Source organism: Phocoena phocoena, chromosome 6 (assembly GCF_963924675.1).
Source record: "Phocoena phocoena chromosome 6, mPhoPho1.1, whole genome shotgun sequence".
In the NCBI taxonomy this organism is placed as follows: domain Eukaryota; kingdom Metazoa; phylum Chordata; class Mammalia; order Artiodactyla; family Phocoenidae; genus Phocoena; species Phocoena phocoena.
The window spans coordinates 95,886,699-95,905,789 of record NC_089224.1 but is presented as its reverse complement, the minus strand read 5'-3'; the positions used below and the strand labels follow the sequence as shown (position 1 = coordinate 95,905,789).

Genomic DNA, 19,091 nt, shown 5'->3' with positions numbered 1-19,091 from the left:
ACAGAGAACCCATTATCCCGGGCACAAGAAAGGCCTGTTTCTCTTCCATGGAGACGATGGGGCCGCCAGCTGGGAGCTGGTTTCAACAAGCCATTTTTCTCTTCTTTCATCCCACCTTACCTTCATTCCAGCTTCCCCAGGAAGGCCTGGTTCTCCCACTGCACCTGGTGGCCCCTGCAAGAAAATGCCATTGGTCCTTCCTAGAGCAAGGGCTGGGCCCTGGTTGTAAGGGAGGAGATAACTGAGGCAGGCCCAGAGACGGCAAGGGACATGCCCGAGGTCACTCAGCGTGAGAGACACAGAGCTGGGAGCAGGCTGCAGCCTTCTGGGAGCTTAGAGTTGGGACTAGGCAGATGAGGGTGACCGGGCTGGGGCTGCCCAGAGACTGCTGGAGCCCCTCCCTCCCCACGAGTGTGGTTTACCCAGGAGGAGCCCTTGGCAAGCATGCGGAGGAAAATTTCATGATTCACGTAACAACGGAGGAGGAAGCCAATGGACGCTGCATTCAGGGCCAAGGGATTCCTGCCCTTCTCTCTGCAGCTGGGCCAGGATGACAAGGGCGGGAGGGATCCTGAGTTACCACCATTGGCATGGCTGCAGGCCCTGCATAAACCCTGGGGCTGTTTTCTCCTCTGGGTGAGGCACGGGTGTCTGAGGCCCCTTCCAAGCTCCTCGCTACATGACCTTAAGGGGACTGCTTCTGCAGTCAAACCTCTGTGTCGGCGTGAAATCCCAGCAGGGTCGGGGCAGGGGGCATTGCTGCTCTCCATGGTGCCGAAAAAGAGGCACCGCCAACCCCCATGCCGGTCCTGGCACAGCTGCATCCCACCCGCTGCCCCTGGGATTGGGAGCCCAGCCCCTCACCCTACGGCGTCATGGTGGATCTACCCTCTCTGCCAGGGCCTCTCGCCATCAGTCTCTGCAGTACACAGGACAGGGGCCCTGGAGGAGGACGGCCGGGAGGGGCTGATTACCTCCCCAGCAGCACCACGGGACGAACAAGGGTCCTCCGCACTCACCTTGGGTCCCATCTCTCCTGGAGGGCCAATTGGCCCCTGGGGTCCCTGAGGGCCCTGGAAGATAGACAGAGACACAGACAGTTGGGAGAAGCCAGCCTGGGCCCTCTTTGGGGTCTAAGGCTCAATAATGCAGTCTGGAGGGGCGGGTGAGGGAGAGAACCCGTAGAATCCGGGACTCTGCAGCCCAGGCCCTCACCCACCCCTCGCTGAGGGTCCTGGTGCCTGCAGCTCTCCCCGCAGCCCCCGTCCAGTGCACTCGCACCAACCCCTCCACCTCTTCTCCTAGTCACCTACCTAAGACCCAGGGCAGCCTCCCCTGCTCAGAAGCCTTTGGGCTCCCAAGCTTTGCTCACTCTGTTCCCTCTGCCTGGAATGACCTTTCACCCACTCACTCTTGGTCAGTCCATTGTTCAAAAGGGCGTCTACCTGAGCTTCCAGACGTGGGGCTACAGCGCGGCCTCCAGTCCTCCCCCTGCCCCACCCAGATTCCTCCTCCTGGGCCCCGAGACTGTGCTCTCCTCTCCACCACTAGAAGCACCCTCCACAGCCTCCTCACAGGGCTCCCCAACACACGGGATGTCCTCCCAAACCCACCCTTCCCGTGAGATCTTCTGCAGGGCTCCTCTGTTTCAAACCTCTCAATAGCTCACTACTGCCATTGGGACAAACAGCAAACTCCATCCGGAGCTTCGGGTGACTGGCCCCTGCGACCTCTTCCTGCCTTCCCTGAGGTCCAGCTCTCTTCACTCTGGGCACGCTGGACTCCGCAGTGCCCACTCAGCGTGTTAGTTTATTCTCATGTTGCCCTCCCTCCTTCGGAGACCTGAAGGACTCCGTTCCGTCCGCTTCTCACTGTGCTAAACACTCTACACACATCTTCTTATTCATCCTCACAACAGGGTGTAAAGGTAGGAACAATTATTCCCATCTTACTGGCATGAAAACTGAGGCTGGAAGGCAAGGGAGCTTAGACTCAACGCAGAGCTCCTGACCTCCCTGGCCAGTGCTCTCTCCCTGACCCGCCCCCGGGGCGGTAGAGCCCCGGCACTGTCCCTCTCCAGCCCCTCTCCTTGTCTGACTGCAGGACCCACACCCCCGGGTGGGTGACCCAGCTGAGACCAGCCTGCCAGGGGCAAAGATGCAAAGAGAGAGGGCAAGGGCACTTACCGGTTCTCCTGGGAGGCCCTTGGTACCTGGGGGGCCGGAGGGACCTGGGATGCCCTGCAGGGACAAACAAAGGTGACCTTAGTCCCTCCATGTCCTTCTCTACCCTGCCTGTCCCCTGGGTCTCCGTCAAGCTGTCGTAGCAAATGAGGGTCCGACCCCACCCTCTGCCCTGTGACAGAAGGGAGACTGAGTTCCAGAGGGGAGGAGACATACTGGAGAGTCCTCAGGGCAGGAGTGGGCAGCTAGAACCTTCGGGATTTCCACAACAGGATGGGAACTTGGCTAAAGAGGCTATTTTCTCCCCGCCAAGTCCCACGGAGAGAATTTCATGAACCGGTGCTACTTACAGGAAAGCCTCGTGTGCCCAGGTGCCCTCGCTCGCCAGCCACGCCCTGGAAGCACATTTGGGGTTTGTTAGAAGCATGTATGACAAAGCAGGGAGTGGGGAGAGGGGCTGGCAGCCTTGGCCTGACATACCTGCTGCCCAGGCTGGCCTGGTCTGCCCTGTAGTCCTGCGGGGCCCTGCAGGAAGCAAAGCATGAGGTTGGGAGAGGGTGCTGGGGAGGACCCTTCACGGAGAAGGGACACCCGCTCCCACAGGAGATATAAGGAACCCATGGGGTCATGGCATCCACCCCCTCCCCAGTGTGCAGACGGGAAAACTCAGGGGAGTGGCTCGCCATAGTCACCAGGTGCTCTGGGCCGAGAACCAAGGACCCCCGGGTCCTGAAGGGGTCAGAAGCAGTCTCGGCTCTCAGGGGCCCGCGAGGGGCTTGGGGGTCAGAGGCCATGCGTGATTCCTCCTCACTCTGTCTCATTCATGTGCTTTTTCTCTCTCAGTCTGATCGCTCATTCTCCCTTCCCTGCCCTCATGCTGGGGGCTTGCCAGCATCAGGAAGAGTGGCCGGATGAGCTCTCAGGAACGTGCCCTGGAGCCTCTCTGGGATGCCCTGCTGTCCCAAAGGGGTCTGTCACTGAGGAGGCTGTGAGCCGGGGTTCCTGGGTTCCTGACCCAGCGCGGGAGGTGAGAGGAAGGGAAGGCCACGGGGGTCGGTACCTTCAGACCCTTGGACCCCTGCTCCCCAGCTGGTCCATCTGGTCCTCGGGGTCCCTGGAATAGGAAAAAGGGACTAGCACAGTGGACAGTAGGGGTCTCCCTCGGGCTGGGAACCAGGAGGGCGGGGCTGCCCAGAGCCCTGCACAAGCGGGGGGCTCCCTCCACCTCGCACTTCCTGTGCACCCCCACCCTCAGGTGGGTCACCCAGTGCAGTGTGCCTGCTGAGATGGCTCTGCGCAGGGCGTAACATGGGTGGACTTGGCTAGGGGACCTACCGTCCTGGAGTGGGGCTGGTGGTGCATTTAAACCCTGTTTAAAGAAACCCTGGGGCTCAGCCAGCCAACCCATTCCACGGACGCAGAAACTGAGGGCAGAACCAAGAGACAAGTGGCCAAGTCCCCACAACCAGGTCTTCAGACTGCTGTCGCCTGCTCTTCCCAGAGCACACGTGGGGCAGAAGCAGTTTGTGGACCACAGCCCTTAGGGGAAACTGGCAGAGGACGGACGACCTGGGGAGGGTCTACACGTGGCCAGATGTGTGGAACAGCCCCCTCTCCAGCCAGATGTGCATCTAATCTGGCCCAGCTCACATGAGGAGGGGGCAAGGACAGGGCAGCTGTTCCCTGGAGTTCTGGGTTCAGGTCTGACCTCTGAGACAGGATTCTTGGTCTTTTGAGAACTCAGAGGCCCCTGGGGCAGGCAGAATCCCCTCTTCCCCGCACTGCACAGATGGTAACACTGAGGCCCTGCAAGGGAAGTGATTTGTCCAAGGTCCCTTAGCACATTGGCAGCTGGTATTCCCTCCAGGGTTCTACCCACTGCCCCCTATGTCCCCTCCATGGGCCTCCCAGAGAGACACAGATGGGATGGGGTCCCCTGGGGTCCACCATGGAGAACAGTGTGGTGTTTGTTCTGCAGGGGGCCAGAGAGGCCGTGTTGGGGAGACAAAGAGGATCCTGTGAAGGAGGCTGACCCGCCCCAGCCTGGGAGCGAGGGGACCAGGCACACAAGGGGGCCAGGGAAGCGTCTGGGCATAGGGGATATGAGGGATGAGAAAAAGCAACATGGAGAAATCATTTAAATATTGAACAAGGAAATTTTCAATTAATAGTTGAACCAGAAAAAGTGACAACTCTTCTTACAGCTGCTTCAGCTCGACGCTGCAGCCTTGAATAGCACCACATTGATGAAATCACCCTGGGCCAGGAGACCATGGGCTGGGAGTCTTTGTGCCCAGTGTCTCAGGCCCTGGCCCAGAATCTATTAGGGGTCCAGCACTAGGCACAGTGCTGCTCAGGAAATGCTGTGTCTCAGGGACAAGTGGCTGCTCCTTGCTGAGCCTCAGTTATCCCATCTCTGAAATGGGGACGAGAAATCTCCCCGTCAAGGCAGGAGGAGATAATGCACACGGGCAGCTCAGCACCCGGCATGTAGTAAGCGCTCAGAATATCTGGTTCCTCCAGAGGGGGCTGCAGGCTCCCCAGGGGCAGGGGCGCAGAGCAACGGCCTGGCAAACCTGGATTCATTCCCTTCCTCGTAATAGGCAGCTTATACGAGGCTCAGAATTTTCACGGGTTCAAGATGAGGTTTGATTAGAAGGTGTGGGTGCAAGTCCTGGTTTTGCTACCGACTTGCTGTGTGACCCCAGGAAAGCCCCTTCCTCTCCCTGGGCCTCAGTCTCAGATGGACACTGTCAGAACACGTGTTAGACTTACCGCCCCTGACTCATGGACAGGGGCCTGGTGGAGACGGACACAGGTTAGGATGTAGGGCATCCCAGGTCACGAGAGCCGGGACAGAAGCTGAGCTGATGGTGGGCATCTGGGCCCTCCTGAGAGATGGCTTCTGGCCCCTGACCTCTGTCTCTACCTGAGGCATTAATCTTCCTGGAAAGGGACAGCTCTGGGAGTGGAGCGGAGGCCCAGAGGTGTCAAGGGCTTGGCCTGAATCACACGGCACCCTGTTTCTCCTGGGAATCAAAGCCTCGCTGGGAGGAAGGTTATGAGATCTATAATAATAGTAATAACAGCGACAACAGCAGCAGTAGCAGTAATAGTGAAAGCTATTTTCCTCATTTAACAAATAAGGAAATAGCCTATGGTTGCCCTGCTAGTATGTGGAGAAGCCAGAGTTTGAATGCAAGTCAGCCAGAGGCCCATTTTTTTCCCACCACTACCTGTCACTATTTTTCAGTGTGGGAGTGAGCTCCCTGTCACAGGGGGTATGCAGGTCAGGGCCAGGACACGGTGTTAGAGGAGACAATATCTAAAATCCCTCTTACCTGGGAGACTCTGCTATCCCCCGGACCACCAGAGAGCTCAGGTAGAAGCTGGGGCTGGCTGGGGGGAAACAGGATTAACCTTTCCTCCCTGGAAGGAGGAGGAGGCAAAGGGGCCCCAGCCACTCTCCCTCCCCAGCTCCGCTGTGCAGGGAGAGGCACGAGGGCAGTGCACAGCCTAACCCTTGCTCTGGGCCACTCTGCAGCTCGTCCTCTGTCCTGTGGGTGCCTCAGTCCTGCCCCCTCCTTCCCCAAATGAACACGGGCCAGCCCACCCTGCTGGAGGCAGGTCTGGGTTTCTGTCAGAGCCACAGGTCTGTTCTCTTGTAGCCACTCCCCGGGAAGATGTTTGCAGTCACAGCCGGGGCTGCCTCCCAGCCAGGTTGGGCATCTGGCTTGGCTGGGAGGGGCCCCAGGGGACAGCAAATCTGGCCAATCGCAGCTCTTGTGAAAAAGGGATGGAAAGGGAGTGAACGTGTGCCCAGCCCTTGCTACATACCGCTGCCCTTCCAGGTGCTTACCACTCGAGGTGCTGGCAAAGGGATTCTATCCCCACAGCCATCCAAAGAGGTCGGTTCTGTTGCCGACCCATCTTATAGAGGAAACACTGGGGCCTCAGAGAGGGCGAATTGACTGCCCGAGGTCAGGGGAGGAGCTGGGATTCAAGGCCAGGTCTGCCGAGCTCTTAAGTCCCACTCACAGGAGCAGAGTTCAGTGTCAGGCACCTGGATCACAGAATCCTCACGACTCCCTCAAAGTGGGTTTTGGAGGGAGATAGCGGAGTCTCCCGGGTAAGAGGGCTTTTAGACATTGTCTTCTCCAACACCCTGCCCCGGGCTCTAATCTGCATACCCCCTGTGACAGGGAGCTCACTCCCACACTGATAAACAATGACAGGTAGTGGTGGAAAAAACTGGGCATTCAGCTGACTTGGGTTCAAAGTCTGGTTCCTTCCAACTTGCTCCTAATGTCATCCACCAAGCCTTATAGAGGTTAAGAAACTGGCCTGAGGTCCCAGAGCTGGTAACTGGGAAGGCTGAGACTTGCTGCTATGCCTGTGTGACCCCATAGCCCCAGCTCTTCGTGGCCCATGGACCCAGACCCTGGTCAACAGCTCTACCAAGAGCTGAGGGTCTGGGGCCCCATCCTGGCCCTGGCCTCGACCCCTTAGTGCTCGTTCTTCCCAGGGCAGGGGGCTGGGGGCAGTGGGCTGGGCAGCAGGGCCCGTCCTGCACATGGGCAGAAAAGCAGGCAGGGCCTTGCAGACCTCCAAGCTCATTTCCCACAGCACACTCGGGGAAACTGAGGCCTGGAGATCAACAAGGCCTTGCTATGGTCCCAGGGCAAGCCAGGAGCTGCACAGGGGGCCTGCCCAGAACTGAGGTCTTTCACAGGCTCAGCGGGTGCCTCTCTAGTCCCCCCCACCGCCGCCCCGCTCAGTGACCCCATCTGTGAAGTGGCCAAAGGTGGCCTGTCAGGCAGGGGACCCAGGGGGTGGGTCCCACAGGTTTTGCATTCCTGCCAAACCCAGCAGGGGGCGGGGCTCATGTTCCTGAAGCTCCCCTTCCAGCCCCGGAGACTTTGATGTGGTTGGGAGCCTGGGTTTCCTCAAGCAGGAGATACATTCTTCAAGCCACCACCGGGAAGGGTGGTCCGACGGTTGTGAGGGGCTCAGTGAGTTGACGGAGGCCTGAGCCTCTGCATCTGGCAGGCTGTGCGGGGCAGGGCCTGGGCCAGCACAGCTCCGCCTCCAGCCAACCTGGCTTCCCGGGCAGGAGGGAATGTGCAGAGGGTCAGGGTGCAACCCGGCTGCCAAAGGGTCTCGGCTACTCGCAGAGACCAGGACATGGCTCTGGGAGGGGTCCTGCCAGGCCAGGGGAATGCCTCTAAGGCTCGCCTCTCCGAGGCAGACTGCTCAGAGCACCTCGTTCAGGGGAAATTTTTAAACTACTTGAAATTCAGCCAAGAAGAGAATAATCATCTCGGATCACCTGGTATGAGCTTGAATATCAGGCCTGGGCTGCCTGGGCCACTGTGCCATCTTGTTTCCTTCTCACAAGGCTGCCTGGCCTGGCACCTGGACACCCACTGGGGGCAGGAAACCACTCCATCTGCCCTCCCCGCCTTCAGTATGCAAAAGAATCAGATCCCCTGGGTTCAAATCACAGTTCTGCCACTTTCTACCTGTGCAACCTGAGGCAGGTGACTTAACCTCTCTGTGCCTTAACTTTCCTTATCTGTAAAATGGGAATTAAGAATAGCACCTACATTATAGGGCAGTGCTGAAGAGTAGCTGAGTCAATGTACGTGATAGTGCTTGGCACAGAGTAAGTACTAGTGATTACCTCTAGCTACCGTGCTCGGGGCCAGCCCTGCATAAAACCCTCTGCGGCTCCCCACTACCCTGGGAACATAGCCCATAGGCTTAGCTGTGGTGTTTGAGGCCCTGCTTGGCTTGACACCTGCTAATTCTTGCTCTTATCCCTCTCTCCTGCCCCTCTGTTGAACCAGTGGGCAATCCCTAAACATGCCGTTCCTTCTCACCTTAAGGCTTTCCCTCTGCCTGGAACCGGGCATCAGCTCAAGCATCACCCTCTCCTTGAAGCCTTCCCTGGTACCCTGGTCAGGCGAGGTGCCTCCTCCAGGCTCCCAAGCTGCCTGTGGTTCCACCATCGATGTGCTAATGACCCTGTACTGTCTGTTTGACCTACTTGATTGAGCCATGAAGCCAGGCAAGGGTCCTGCCTGTCCTGTTCTTGTGATATCTACAGAGCCTCCAACAGTGGCCGGCCCATAGCAGGTGCTAAATAAATTGTAGGTGAATGAATGCATGAGCAAACACATGAATGGTCAAAGCATCGGCACCACAGAGCCCCTCTGTTCCTGCTGGATGGCAAGGCGTGGTGCTCAGAAATGGGCTGGGAAAGATGGGTGAGGGTCCCACACGGAGAGCCAGGCCTGCGAGGAGGCTGGTGCTGTGAAAGTCACAGATCTCAGGGCTGGGCGGAGGGCAAGGACCAAGAGGGGTCTCTCCAGCGGGTGTCCGCCCCCGGGGGCTGGGCCACACTTACCCGGCGTCCCTTTGCTCCCCTCATGCCCAGCGGGCCTCGAGATCCTGGAGGACCCTGTGGGGAGAAGAAAGAGTCTGGAGAAGGCCCCTTTTAGGGAGCAAGTACAACACCGAAGGCTAGGCCTGCAGCCTCAAACAGGCGCTGTTCAGGAGCGGCCACTCCCGAGCCCAGCAGCTCCAGATGGAAGGACTGGGCTTAGTGGGAAGATCTGTCCCCCAAGAGAAGCAGTGGACGTGCTGCCACCTTGAGCAGGAGTCAGCGCCTGGGGATCCAGCAGCAGGGAGAAGGCATCCTGGATGGATAAGCCGCTTCCTTCTTTATCTCAAAATCAACAACCGGCAGCTATGAGGACATTCCTGACCCAAATCTCCAACTCCCACTTCCCCTTTTCTCTCTCCATCAGCAAGAAGAATATGGGGTCCCAAGTTCTGTCCCCCCACCCTGACCTTGAATATTACCTGCAAGCATCCAGAAGGGTCTGCCCAGGGCAGGAAGAGCCAGGGAGGGTAAGAGAGGGCAGAACCAGACCAGGGCCCAGAAGGTGGGGGGGGGGGGGGGGGGCGGAGCAGGAAGCACGTGTGGAGGGGGGAGGGGGAGAGGTTGGGTGGAGAAGTCGGTGGGGGAGGCAAAGAGAAGGGAGCAGGGCCTGGCCCGGGGAAGACGCCCCTGCCAGGGTTATCTCAGTTTGGTGAAGGAATGACAAGAAGAGACAGGGAGGGAGGGAAAGAAAAAACAGGGCTGGTTTTGTTCTTTGAATTCCCAGCACCTGGCCCAGGGCGGGCCGATGACAGGAATTAAGGGAAGGACTGAAGAGGACAGAGGATAGGAAGGGAGAGAAAGAAGGTGAAGAGAGGTGAAGGTGAAGAAGGTGAAGAGAGATGAAGAAGGTGAAGAAACCGCCTCGCTGCCTGGCTTCTCTCCCCAGGTTCCAGCCCCCAGCTACACACGTCAAGCTGTGTCTTAGCCGCATGGCTGGCCAAGGACCCCTCCAACAGCTGCAGGAGCCTCCCAGCTCCGCGGGATTCTCAGACTGGGCGTGCTCCTTTTACAAGAAAAGACGGCCTCATCCCCCCCTCCGAATACCAGGGAGAGGCCCAGCTCAGTTTGGGGCCTCAGGAAAAACTCCTCTTTCTGCTCCCATTTCTCTCTTCCCAGGGCCTCAGGGGGCGCAGACCTTTCAACTGCTAAAGGGCTGATGTGAGGCGCTGGGTCCCAACCTGATCCCTTGTCAGTAGAGCAAGCAGGGTGTGGACCCGGGCTTGGCCCCCTAAAAAGACAGATCTGACTCCCGGGTGAGGGAGAACATGACGACTGGGTGAGAATGGACCATTTTATAGAGGGATCTCAGACTGCAGAAGGCATGCAATGCGTCACTGGGAAATGTCAGGAGCCAAGTCTCAGCTCAGAGGCAGTAGTGTAGAGAGCACACTGTTTCACCAGAGAACTAGGTTCAAACCCTGACTCTGCCACCTACTAATTCTGTGACCTTTGGCAAGTGACTTAAACTCTTCAGGCCTCAGTTTCATCATCTATAAAATGGGTATAAGAAGAGTCCCTGACTCCTAGAGTTGCTAGGAAGATGAAATGACCTGGAAGGTCCTCAGTAAAGGGTTGCTGTCAGCTCTCTCAAAGGGAGAGGAGGTCAGAAACTGGTGGTCCCAGGACCTGACTGTTCCCCTCCAAATAATGGAGATAATAACCTTGGCTGACCTCAGTGGACCGTAGGAGAACATGGATGTTAAAGTGATTGGAAAAGTGGAAAATGCCAATCAGACGTGAACGGTATCATCAGAAATGTCACTTTCATAGTAACAGTCTTACTAATAATAGTGGTAATTATCATACCTAACAAATAGTAATAGTAATTATTATTGTTACCATTCATTAAGCACTTGGTATATGCAGGTAGCTTGCTAAGCATTACATCATGCACGGTATCATTCATTTCTCACAACAATCTCATAATGAAGGTGGTATTATGCTGACTCAGATGGGGAAACTGAGGCTCAGAGATGCCATAAATGTTGCCAACAATCACACAGCTAGTAAAGGGGGAGCCAGAATTTGACTCACATGTGTCTGATTCTGAAGCTTTCTGGACCTCCGTGCTATCCTGCTTCCCCAGTGGCACTGGGGGCAGCTGGCTGTCCGAAAGGAGCCCCAAGAGATCCAAGGGCCCAGCCCCACACTGCAACAGAGGAGGGTCAATGGCAACCTTGGGATCTGAAAACGGCAGCTCACTGTTTGATTTCACTAAGTCGGAGCCAAACCATTGAACAGATGGAAGCACTGAGGAAATGGAATGGGGAGGAGGTTGGACACGGGAGGAAGAAAGCCTAGAGGGAGGCTCAGGGAGCCTGAGGTCCGGGGGCACAGCTAGAATTGGATGATAGACCCCTAGCATCCTTGTTCTCTGGCTTCGGCCCTACCCTGGGCACCTAGCACTGTCTGGCACATAGTAGGTGCTCAGTAAAAGTCTGTTAATGAGTGAGAGGACTAGACAGTGAGAATCTTAAGAGCAGGATCTATTTTGTATCATTTTTGCAACTCCAGGACTGAGCATGGGCACAGCACGCGGCAGGTGCACAGAAAAGTGTGGGAACTGAGTTGGCCTTGCTTCCCTAAGTGGCTCAGAGAACTGGTATGGACGCACTTCCCTTGGATTCAAACCATCGAAGGCTCCCGTTCCTTCCTTCCTCAGACCCCAGGGAGCCCCTCAGTCTAGCCTGTGAAGGCACCTGAACTCATCACCCTCCAGGCTTGCCCCGGGATCCTGCCTGTGCCGGTCCCCCTCCCACCTGCCTGAAGCCCACCCCCCCATCCCCTCGCCCCAGAGTGGGCTCCCAGCCTTGAGCCTCAGCCTTGGCCAAAGTGAGTGCCCTGCCCCAATTCCCTCCGTCCTCCACCAGCAGAGGTGGAGGGACCAGAAGCTCCATGTGCTCAGGGTGAGAGCCACCCAGCCCCCAACCCTACCTCACCCTCGGGGGAGTAGGAGGGACCCCTGAATCTGGGTGCTCCTGGCCACACCCTCCCCCCAGCCCCCCGCCTCTCCCACCTCCCCGCTTTGGGATCCTCGGGAATATCCCTGGTGCCTCAGTCATCATGAGAAGCGCAGGAGCCCTGTATCCTTGGCCCTTCATTTCCCACTTTCTTCCCTGCTTTCTCCATAGCATCTGTCACTTATTTACTGGCTTCTCTCTCCGCCACACCAGAATACGAGCTCCTAAAGGGCAGGGACAGCGTTCTGCCTTGTTGACGGCAGCTCCTGGAGCGGCACATGGGACACAGTATTTCCTGAGTGGATGAACAAAGCAACAGAGGTGCCAATGACCATGACACTCCCTTGCAATGACCATCCCTATGTAATGAACATTAGCTGCCTGGTTTCGTTTCACCCATGCAATCACACTATCACGACCATGGTTATTTCATCTATTTTTCATATGAGCAAAATTTAGGTGCAGAGTTCAATGATCTGCCCTGACAATACAGCCGGGGAGTTGGGGAGCTGGAATTCCCGGTCTGTCTGACTTTGAGACCTGGACTCCTCACCATGACTCGACAGTGGGTTTGAGCTCAGGGAACATGAGGGCTTTGCTTACCATAGGTCCAGGCTCCCCGGGGGTCCCAACGCCACCTGGAGTTCCAGGATGACCCTACCAAGAAAGAGATGAAAAAGAAGGAATCAGCTCTGGAAAGTGCCTCTTCCTTCTGCAGTACTGCCTCGGCCGCGGCTCAGCCCCAGCCCAGGGCCTCCTGGAAGGTAAAGGAGCCGGTCATCGTGAACGCCTTGGGTACGCGGACGCAGGCAGAGGAGAGCAGAGCTGTCACCGCGGCTGTGACAGGAGAGGGCAAGGGGATGCAGACTTGCTCCTTACCATCGACCCCTTGGGTCCGGGCGCGCCTGGGGGTCCCATCATGCCCCGGTCACCCTGTGATGGAGACAGCAATTCAGGGAGGTCACGGCAGTGGGGTGGCTCTATGGGGGGAGGGTGCAGAGGGCACTCCAGAGACTAGGTAGGTGCAGGGACTTGTCCAAGGTCTATAGCCACATCACCCAGGGTGGTGACAGGGGGAGGGGGGAGTCCTGAGATTTCAGTCAGCAGACGCCAAGAACCCCAGCAAGTCCTAGGAGGCCTCAGCATCCACTGTGGTGTGCCACACACACGGTGGGCTTCCCTTGGGCAGGGCTGGTCCAGATCAAGGATGTGCTAAACACGTCATCCCCTTTGACCCTGGCCCACGTTCTGTGGTCCTCATTAGGCCTGGCATCCCCTGGGCTGGGCTTGCTAAGGCAGAGATGGCAATATAAGGCATTTCTTTTATTCTCCCCACCCCCTGCTCCAACCCAGATGAGATGCTGGAGAATCAGAGATGCAACTTAGTCTCTCTTGACCAATCCAGACAGATCGGGCAGAGATGGCAGGTGTAGCAGACAGAGCTATGGCCGGAAGGCAGTGGCTCTGGGTTTGGATCCTGGCTCTATTTGTGTGAAGCCCTCTTTCTTGTATTCGCACAGCCAGCAAACATTTCTTGAGCATCTACTATGTGCCTGGCATGATATGCTAGACCCTGAAGACACGATGGTGGGTAGAAACAGACAGACCTTGCTCACACGGAGTGAGACAGAGTGTTACGAGGAGACTGACACAAATCACCAAAACAGATGCAAACTGGGGTAAGTGAAGGGAGGGAGTGGGTCTTGGTGCTAAGGTGTTTCACTAGGGGATCTGACCCCCCGAGTGCAGGGGTGTGGTGGGGAAGGCTTCCCTCAGAATGCTGAAGGATAACTGAGAGTCATCTAGGCAAAGATAGGGGGATGGGAAGGGTGTACCTGGCCAGGGGAACGGCATGGGTAATGGTTTGCAGGTGAGGAGGGACATGGAACATTCGAGCAACAAAAGAAGGCCAGAGATGGCTTTGATATTGCACTGAAGTTATCAAAGATGTTACCATGGAGGCAACAGGGTGAAGGTTACACAGGGCCTTTCTGTGCTATTTTTTGCAACTTCCTGTGAATATAATTACTTCAAAAAGATGTTAAATTTAAAAAAGTAAGAGGAAGAAGAGGAGAAAGAGAAGGAGGAGGAGGAGAAGGTGACCAGAAGGTCTGGGACACAGGGAATGATAAGAAGGAGGCACGGGATGAGCCTGGGAAGCTAGGTGGGGCCAGATTAGGACCTCAGTCTTTCCATCTATCCAATGGGAATAATATCAATTCCCGTAGGTCGCCTTCTTGGGGAATCAGATAAACCTTCCCCTCAAGGGCCCATGGGAAATGGGAAGCCACAAGCTATGGGCTGGGAGCCAACGTGGGGCAAAGTGTGGCCATGGAAACTGAATGTGGTTCAAATCCCAGCTCTGCCACTTCCTATCTGGGTCACCTTGAGCAAGTCACCTCCCCTATTGGAGCCTTGGTTATCTGGTCTGTAAAACAAAGCTGCTGGCATTAACAAGGCAAACTAAAGAACTGGGCTCCTTTTTTGAAAGATGACTCTGCCTCCTTCTGTTGCCAGCCCCACGCAGTGCCAGCGCGCAGCTGTGAGCGGCCCAGACCACGTAGATGGCTGTCACACAGACATCTAACTGTGTTTGAGGATGCTGGCAGGAGGACATGGCGGAAGCCCCAGGGGATGCTGGGACACGGAACAATAGCTCTTTGAGGGTCTGGAAGGCCAGGGAAGCGAGGAGAGGCCAGGGAGGGAGGTCTGACACCCCCAGGGCAACTGGCCCCTTCACCTTTTAAAAATTTCAAAACACAAGCTCTATTTGCTTAGATATTCCCACACGACTTACCTTTTCTCCCATGATTCCTGGCTCCCCGACCAGACCAATGAATCCCAGAAGTCCCTATAAGAAATGTGTATAAAAGCAAGAGAAAGAAGGAAGCAACGTGAATTCAGAGATGTGCTGAGTTTCAAAGGTAACTCGCCCACATCTCTCTTCCACCGGAGCTGTCTCCCCGTGTCTCCTGCCCCGTGCCGGGTAACCCAGCCGGCGTGGGGCTGCCACCGAGGAGAGAGTTGCCTCTCTCTGGGCACTGTCCTGACTTCCTTCACTCCACCAGATGGTTCTGATTTTGGAGCCAAGCGGTGGGGCTGCTGCCAGCATCCCTGGGAGAGCCACACATTCTTCCCGTGCCAGAAGCTGGGAGGCAGCCACCTTTGGGGAAGGGGTGGGATAGGGGAGTAGGGGGGCGGGGCAGGGGAAGGTCCTTCAGCGGTGCTGGGAAGAGGCCTGCCTATGAGAAATCTGTCCCCATCTTTCGGGGCTCTGGGATTGTTTCAAAGAGAGAAACAAACCTGTTGGCGGGGATAGAAGAAACACCCTAACAGCCCTTGCCAAAAAGACCTGATTGAAATCTGGGAAGTGAAGGCCTTTTTACTGTCTTGTGAAAGGCTTCGTCTCCTTTCTGAAAGAGCACACACACACACACACACACACACACACACACACACGCACACACACATGCACACACACTGTGGTTCCTGTTGCTCTGTTTAACTCCACTGGGTGATAACCGGCCTCTGTGTTCCAGGATTCTTCTAGGTGGCTGCAGGCCTTGCTGCCGCCAGGAGCAGGCGACTGGCTCATCCTCAGTGAGGGCGAAGGGCTTAGTTAGAGGAGTAACGCTGGAAGGCAGGCGATTCCCAGCCCAGACCCCACTCTCTTCTCTGCTAAGGAGAATTCCAGCAGATGGGGGTCTAGTGTGGTTCAGGGCTGCAAAAGTGGCTTTGGAAGAGCCCAGGTTTGTAGCCAAGGGTTTCTGGGAGAATTCGGGAAGACTGAGGGATGAGTGGCTTTGCCCCATAAAACGTGCTCCCTGTCCCCAGACTGTATCCAGAAAGAAATGAGACCTTGAACCTGATCAGAAACAAACCCGAAGTTGTACACTCTGCGGGGCTCAGAGACAGATTTCAAGCGGCAGCTCAGACCGGGACTGTGCGTGTCTCGTGGCTGCAGCCTAGGATTCAACTCTGGTCTGTGTGGCTCCAAAGCCCATGCACCTGTCAGTCACTCCAACACGTGTGGCCATGAGCAGGGCACAGATCTGCCTGGCACTCCGACACTATCACTATACATGGGGGCCTAGTTCCCTGAGTTCACAGACCCTTCGGGGTTGAAGTATGAGGTGAGAGGGGTGAGGTTCAAGGTATGAGATCATGGCTAATAAGTCACAGAAAATAACCAAGTATCCCTCCCATCCTATTCTAATTTATTTTAAAAGGGCACGGGGTTAAGACAGAGGCCTGAGCTCCCAACAAGGGAGCAGTCAGACATTTAGAGGATGCCGAGTAAAGGGAATAAAAGCTGCTCTGTTAAGAGGCCCCTGCCCAGCTGGCCCAGAGAAACAGAAATTTCATAGCTACTTTAAATTTATGAGTTGTTGGGTCCTGGAAGGCAGGCAGGTCATAAACTTCAATGAAGAAACCAAATGGGATCCTCATGAATAAGGGCCATACAGCCCATTCCCCGCCCCCATCCCAGGACACCCTGTCCCCACTGGGGCACTGTCCCGGAACATTCTGGCATCCTGTCCCGCGGGTGGAGCTGAGGCTGGTCCGGGGAAGCTCGCCCCCAAGGCCCAGGGCTTCCACCTGGCAGGGCTGGTGCAGAAGCAGCTCTGACAGCTGTAGACACAGTTGGCTCCTCTCAGCTGGCAAGAGGGCATGCGGGGGGAGGCAACATTGTCACCTACAGTGGGCATGGCACAGACAGGATCTGAGTCCCCGGTTTGGGGGAGGAGGCTGGCCCAGTCCTTATGCAGTCTACAGATAAAGGCCTGTTGTCGACTATGGGGGTTTTTCTCCCTCTCTCCCTGCTCTCATATGACTCTCTGCTGGGTGCTGGGGATGCAATTGGGAACAAGACAGTCGTGGGTCCTCTGCTGGACTAGACATCTCAGGGTTAGGTGTTTAGAGGCCTGGTTTCCCCCGGACAGAGCTTCTTAAAGGCGACGCTCATGCCTTGTAATTATCTTTGTGCACCCAGCACCTGGGACAGGGCCCGGCAGGCTGGCTGCACTCTTAACTAGCTGTTGGAAAACCGCAAGAGCTCAGGTCAAGGGTTTTCTAGACTCTTCGGGGCAGGTCATGGGAATCCAGCAGGCCTGAGTGTCAACTTGGGCTCTGACGGTTATGTTACCGCCTGGGAGATCTCGGGCAAGTTACTTAACTTCTCAGAGCCTTGGTTTCCTCATCTGCAAAACGGGGCCAATACTACCGACTGTCATAGGGTTGCTGGAGGAACTGCCGGGGATGGTAAGGAAAGTGTTTGGCACAGAGCCTGGCACCTAACAGGTACCTGATAAATGCAGCAGACACTGTGGTTATAAGGAGGTCCTTATACTCTTTCCTGGGGATCCTCTGATTCTGCCATGAACAGGAAATGCCTGCTCCTTCCCACCTCGGGAGGGGGCCGAGGGAACGGCAGGCGTGGCACCCCGCGTGCCTAATGGCAGCCACTGGGCTCCTGCCTCACGGCTCAGACAGGTCTCTCCTTCCTGCTCAGCCAGCCGGGCAGCTAGCTGAGGGCTCTACTGAACAAGTGAGCCCGGGGCTGCCCAGGCCAGGTTGCCACTCCTCCTGCCCCAGCTTTGCCACCACCTTACTTGGTCATCTAAGTCAAGCCCACTCTCCTCCATGAATCCCAGCCTGCCAACATGGACCAGGATCCAGGGGTTCTTCACCTAGGGTCCCCGTAAGGCTCCATGGATGGATTTCAGGAGGCGGGGGGGCGGAGGTGGTCCATAAACTTGAATGGGAAAAACTACAACTTTTATTTTCACCAACCTAGTTGAAATTTAGCAAATATGAGTGTAGGCAACAAACCCACAGCACCTGTAATGGTCACATTACCGTCACTGCTGCAGAGTTCAAAATGTATCAGTAAGGCTTGTCACCACTTCAAAACTGAGGTCATGACCGGACCCCGCCGTTAGATCTCGTTATTTAATGCAAGAATAAAGAAACAGATCTTTGTGGAGATCACATTTTAACGTACTGTCCCATTTGTATTTCAATATAATTGATTTCCTTTGTAGTCCTTTGTTTTGTATTTTATGCATTTAAAAGCTCTCTATTCTGAGAAGGGGTCCGTGGCCTTCACCAGCCTGCCAAAGGGGTCCAAGGCACAAAAAATGTTAGGACCCCAGCTAGAGTGATTCCTAAGGACTCTTCGTGTCCTGCCATCCTAGGATTCCAAGTATCTATTTCCCGAGGGCCCTACCACGAGCATAACTGTGAAATTAAATTTGCTGAACCTATTGCCTGTTTTTTTCCAATGAGGAAATACATCCAGGCCACGGCCGCCCTTCCAATCTCCCAGGCTTCCCGCAGAATACACTCGAATAACACTGGAAAGGTTTCAAAAATCCAGTGCTCCCCCTGCTTTAGTTCCTTTCTTCCCCCCAACAGATGTTGCAGGCCTGGTGAGGAAGCTCATCGTGCGTGTGACTCTCACGCCATTGATGGTGTTTCTCGGTGGAGACAAATTCTTCTGGGTCCCCAGCATCATTGCTCCTTCCAGCCTGAGGCAGCTCCTCACAGCGTTCAGAAGGTGGGGTCCTCCTTTAAAGGAGTGGAGGAGACTGCTACCTTCCAACCCGGCCTACAAGCCCAGAGGTGATGCTTTCAGGAGGCACGGGGCTGCAGAGGGGGGACGGAGGCCGGCCATCCACCCAGCAGCCTCCAGCACCGAGGGCCCTGGACCTCCTTCTCAATAACCACTTGTCACCTCCTCTGCTCTTCAGACCCTGACCCGACTTCCCAACTATCCAGACCCACTGGTTTGAATTTCATCTTCTTTATAATTTAGGGATGCCTGGACCAAGAGTCCCTGGCAAGTGGCTCTGCTTCTCTGGTCTTCAAGCTTCCCCGTTAAATTGAGCACGAAGGGCTCAAAGCATGAAGGGCTTTTCCACTTTTCACGTTCTGGGAGCAAAGTCACGTAATGTCTTTGGGCGAATGCCCCCAGAACATCTGCAGAATCAGGGCGTGGGGCGTGACTGCTGTGACTGAGATTCATGGCTTTCTCATTCAGTGACCTCAACTCCCTCAGAGCCAGAGTCTGTCCGTGTCAATGAAAGGGGAAGATAAGCGGACCTACCTCTCCAGCTGGGATGGGGAATGAATGAGGTGCGTGTGTGTGCTTCCCACAGTGTAAGCGCTCAGTAAAGGGAGCCGATATGCTCCAAGACAGCGGTGACTCACCTGCTCACCCACGGGTCCCGGTCGTCCAGGATTGCCTGGTTCTCCCTGCAGAGGAACAGAGGAGGGTCACTTGGCATGGGTGACAGGAGTCTAGGCCTCCTGGGGGACACCCCAGTTGAGTGGCCTTAGTCCCCACTGGTGGGGATGGACCAGGAAACTCAACTCCAGAGTCTGGCCTTGGAGACTCCAAACAAGTGGCAGGGTCAAGGGATACTGGGACAGGACCTCTGGCCCCAGGGATGACCCCAGTCACCATTCCCTCAGAGTGGCCCTGGGCAGATTACTTGG

General features: G+C 56.0%; 1 protein-coding gene across 1 annotated transcript in view; it reads right to left on the bottom strand.

Moving 5' to 3' along the window:
* The window catches only part of COL27A1 (collagen type XXVII alpha 1 chain), a 141,148-nt gene that overhangs the window by 40,194 nt on the left and 81,863 nt on the right, over positions 1 to 19,091 (bottom strand). Inside the window, exons 24-34 of the mRNA XM_065878811.1 lie at positions 18,804 to 18,848; positions 14,389 to 14,442; positions 12,471 to 12,524; positions 12,195 to 12,248; positions 8,593 to 8,646; positions 3,244 to 3,297; positions 2,664 to 2,708; positions 2,534 to 2,578; positions 2,187 to 2,240; positions 1,020 to 1,073; positions 121 to 174 (exon numbers count right to left, since the gene is read on the bottom strand). Of these exons, the coding sequence (XP_065734883.1) occupies positions 121 to 174; positions 1,020 to 1,073; positions 2,187 to 2,240; positions 2,534 to 2,578; positions 2,664 to 2,708; positions 3,244 to 3,297; positions 8,593 to 8,646; positions 12,195 to 12,248; positions 12,471 to 12,524; positions 14,389 to 14,442; positions 18,804 to 18,848 (567 nt within the window). The remainder of the gene's footprint in view (positions 1 to 120; positions 175 to 1,019; positions 1,074 to 2,186; positions 2,241 to 2,533; positions 2,579 to 2,663; positions 2,709 to 3,243; positions 3,298 to 8,592; positions 8,647 to 12,194; positions 12,249 to 12,470; positions 12,525 to 14,388; positions 14,443 to 18,803; positions 18,849 to 19,091) is intronic.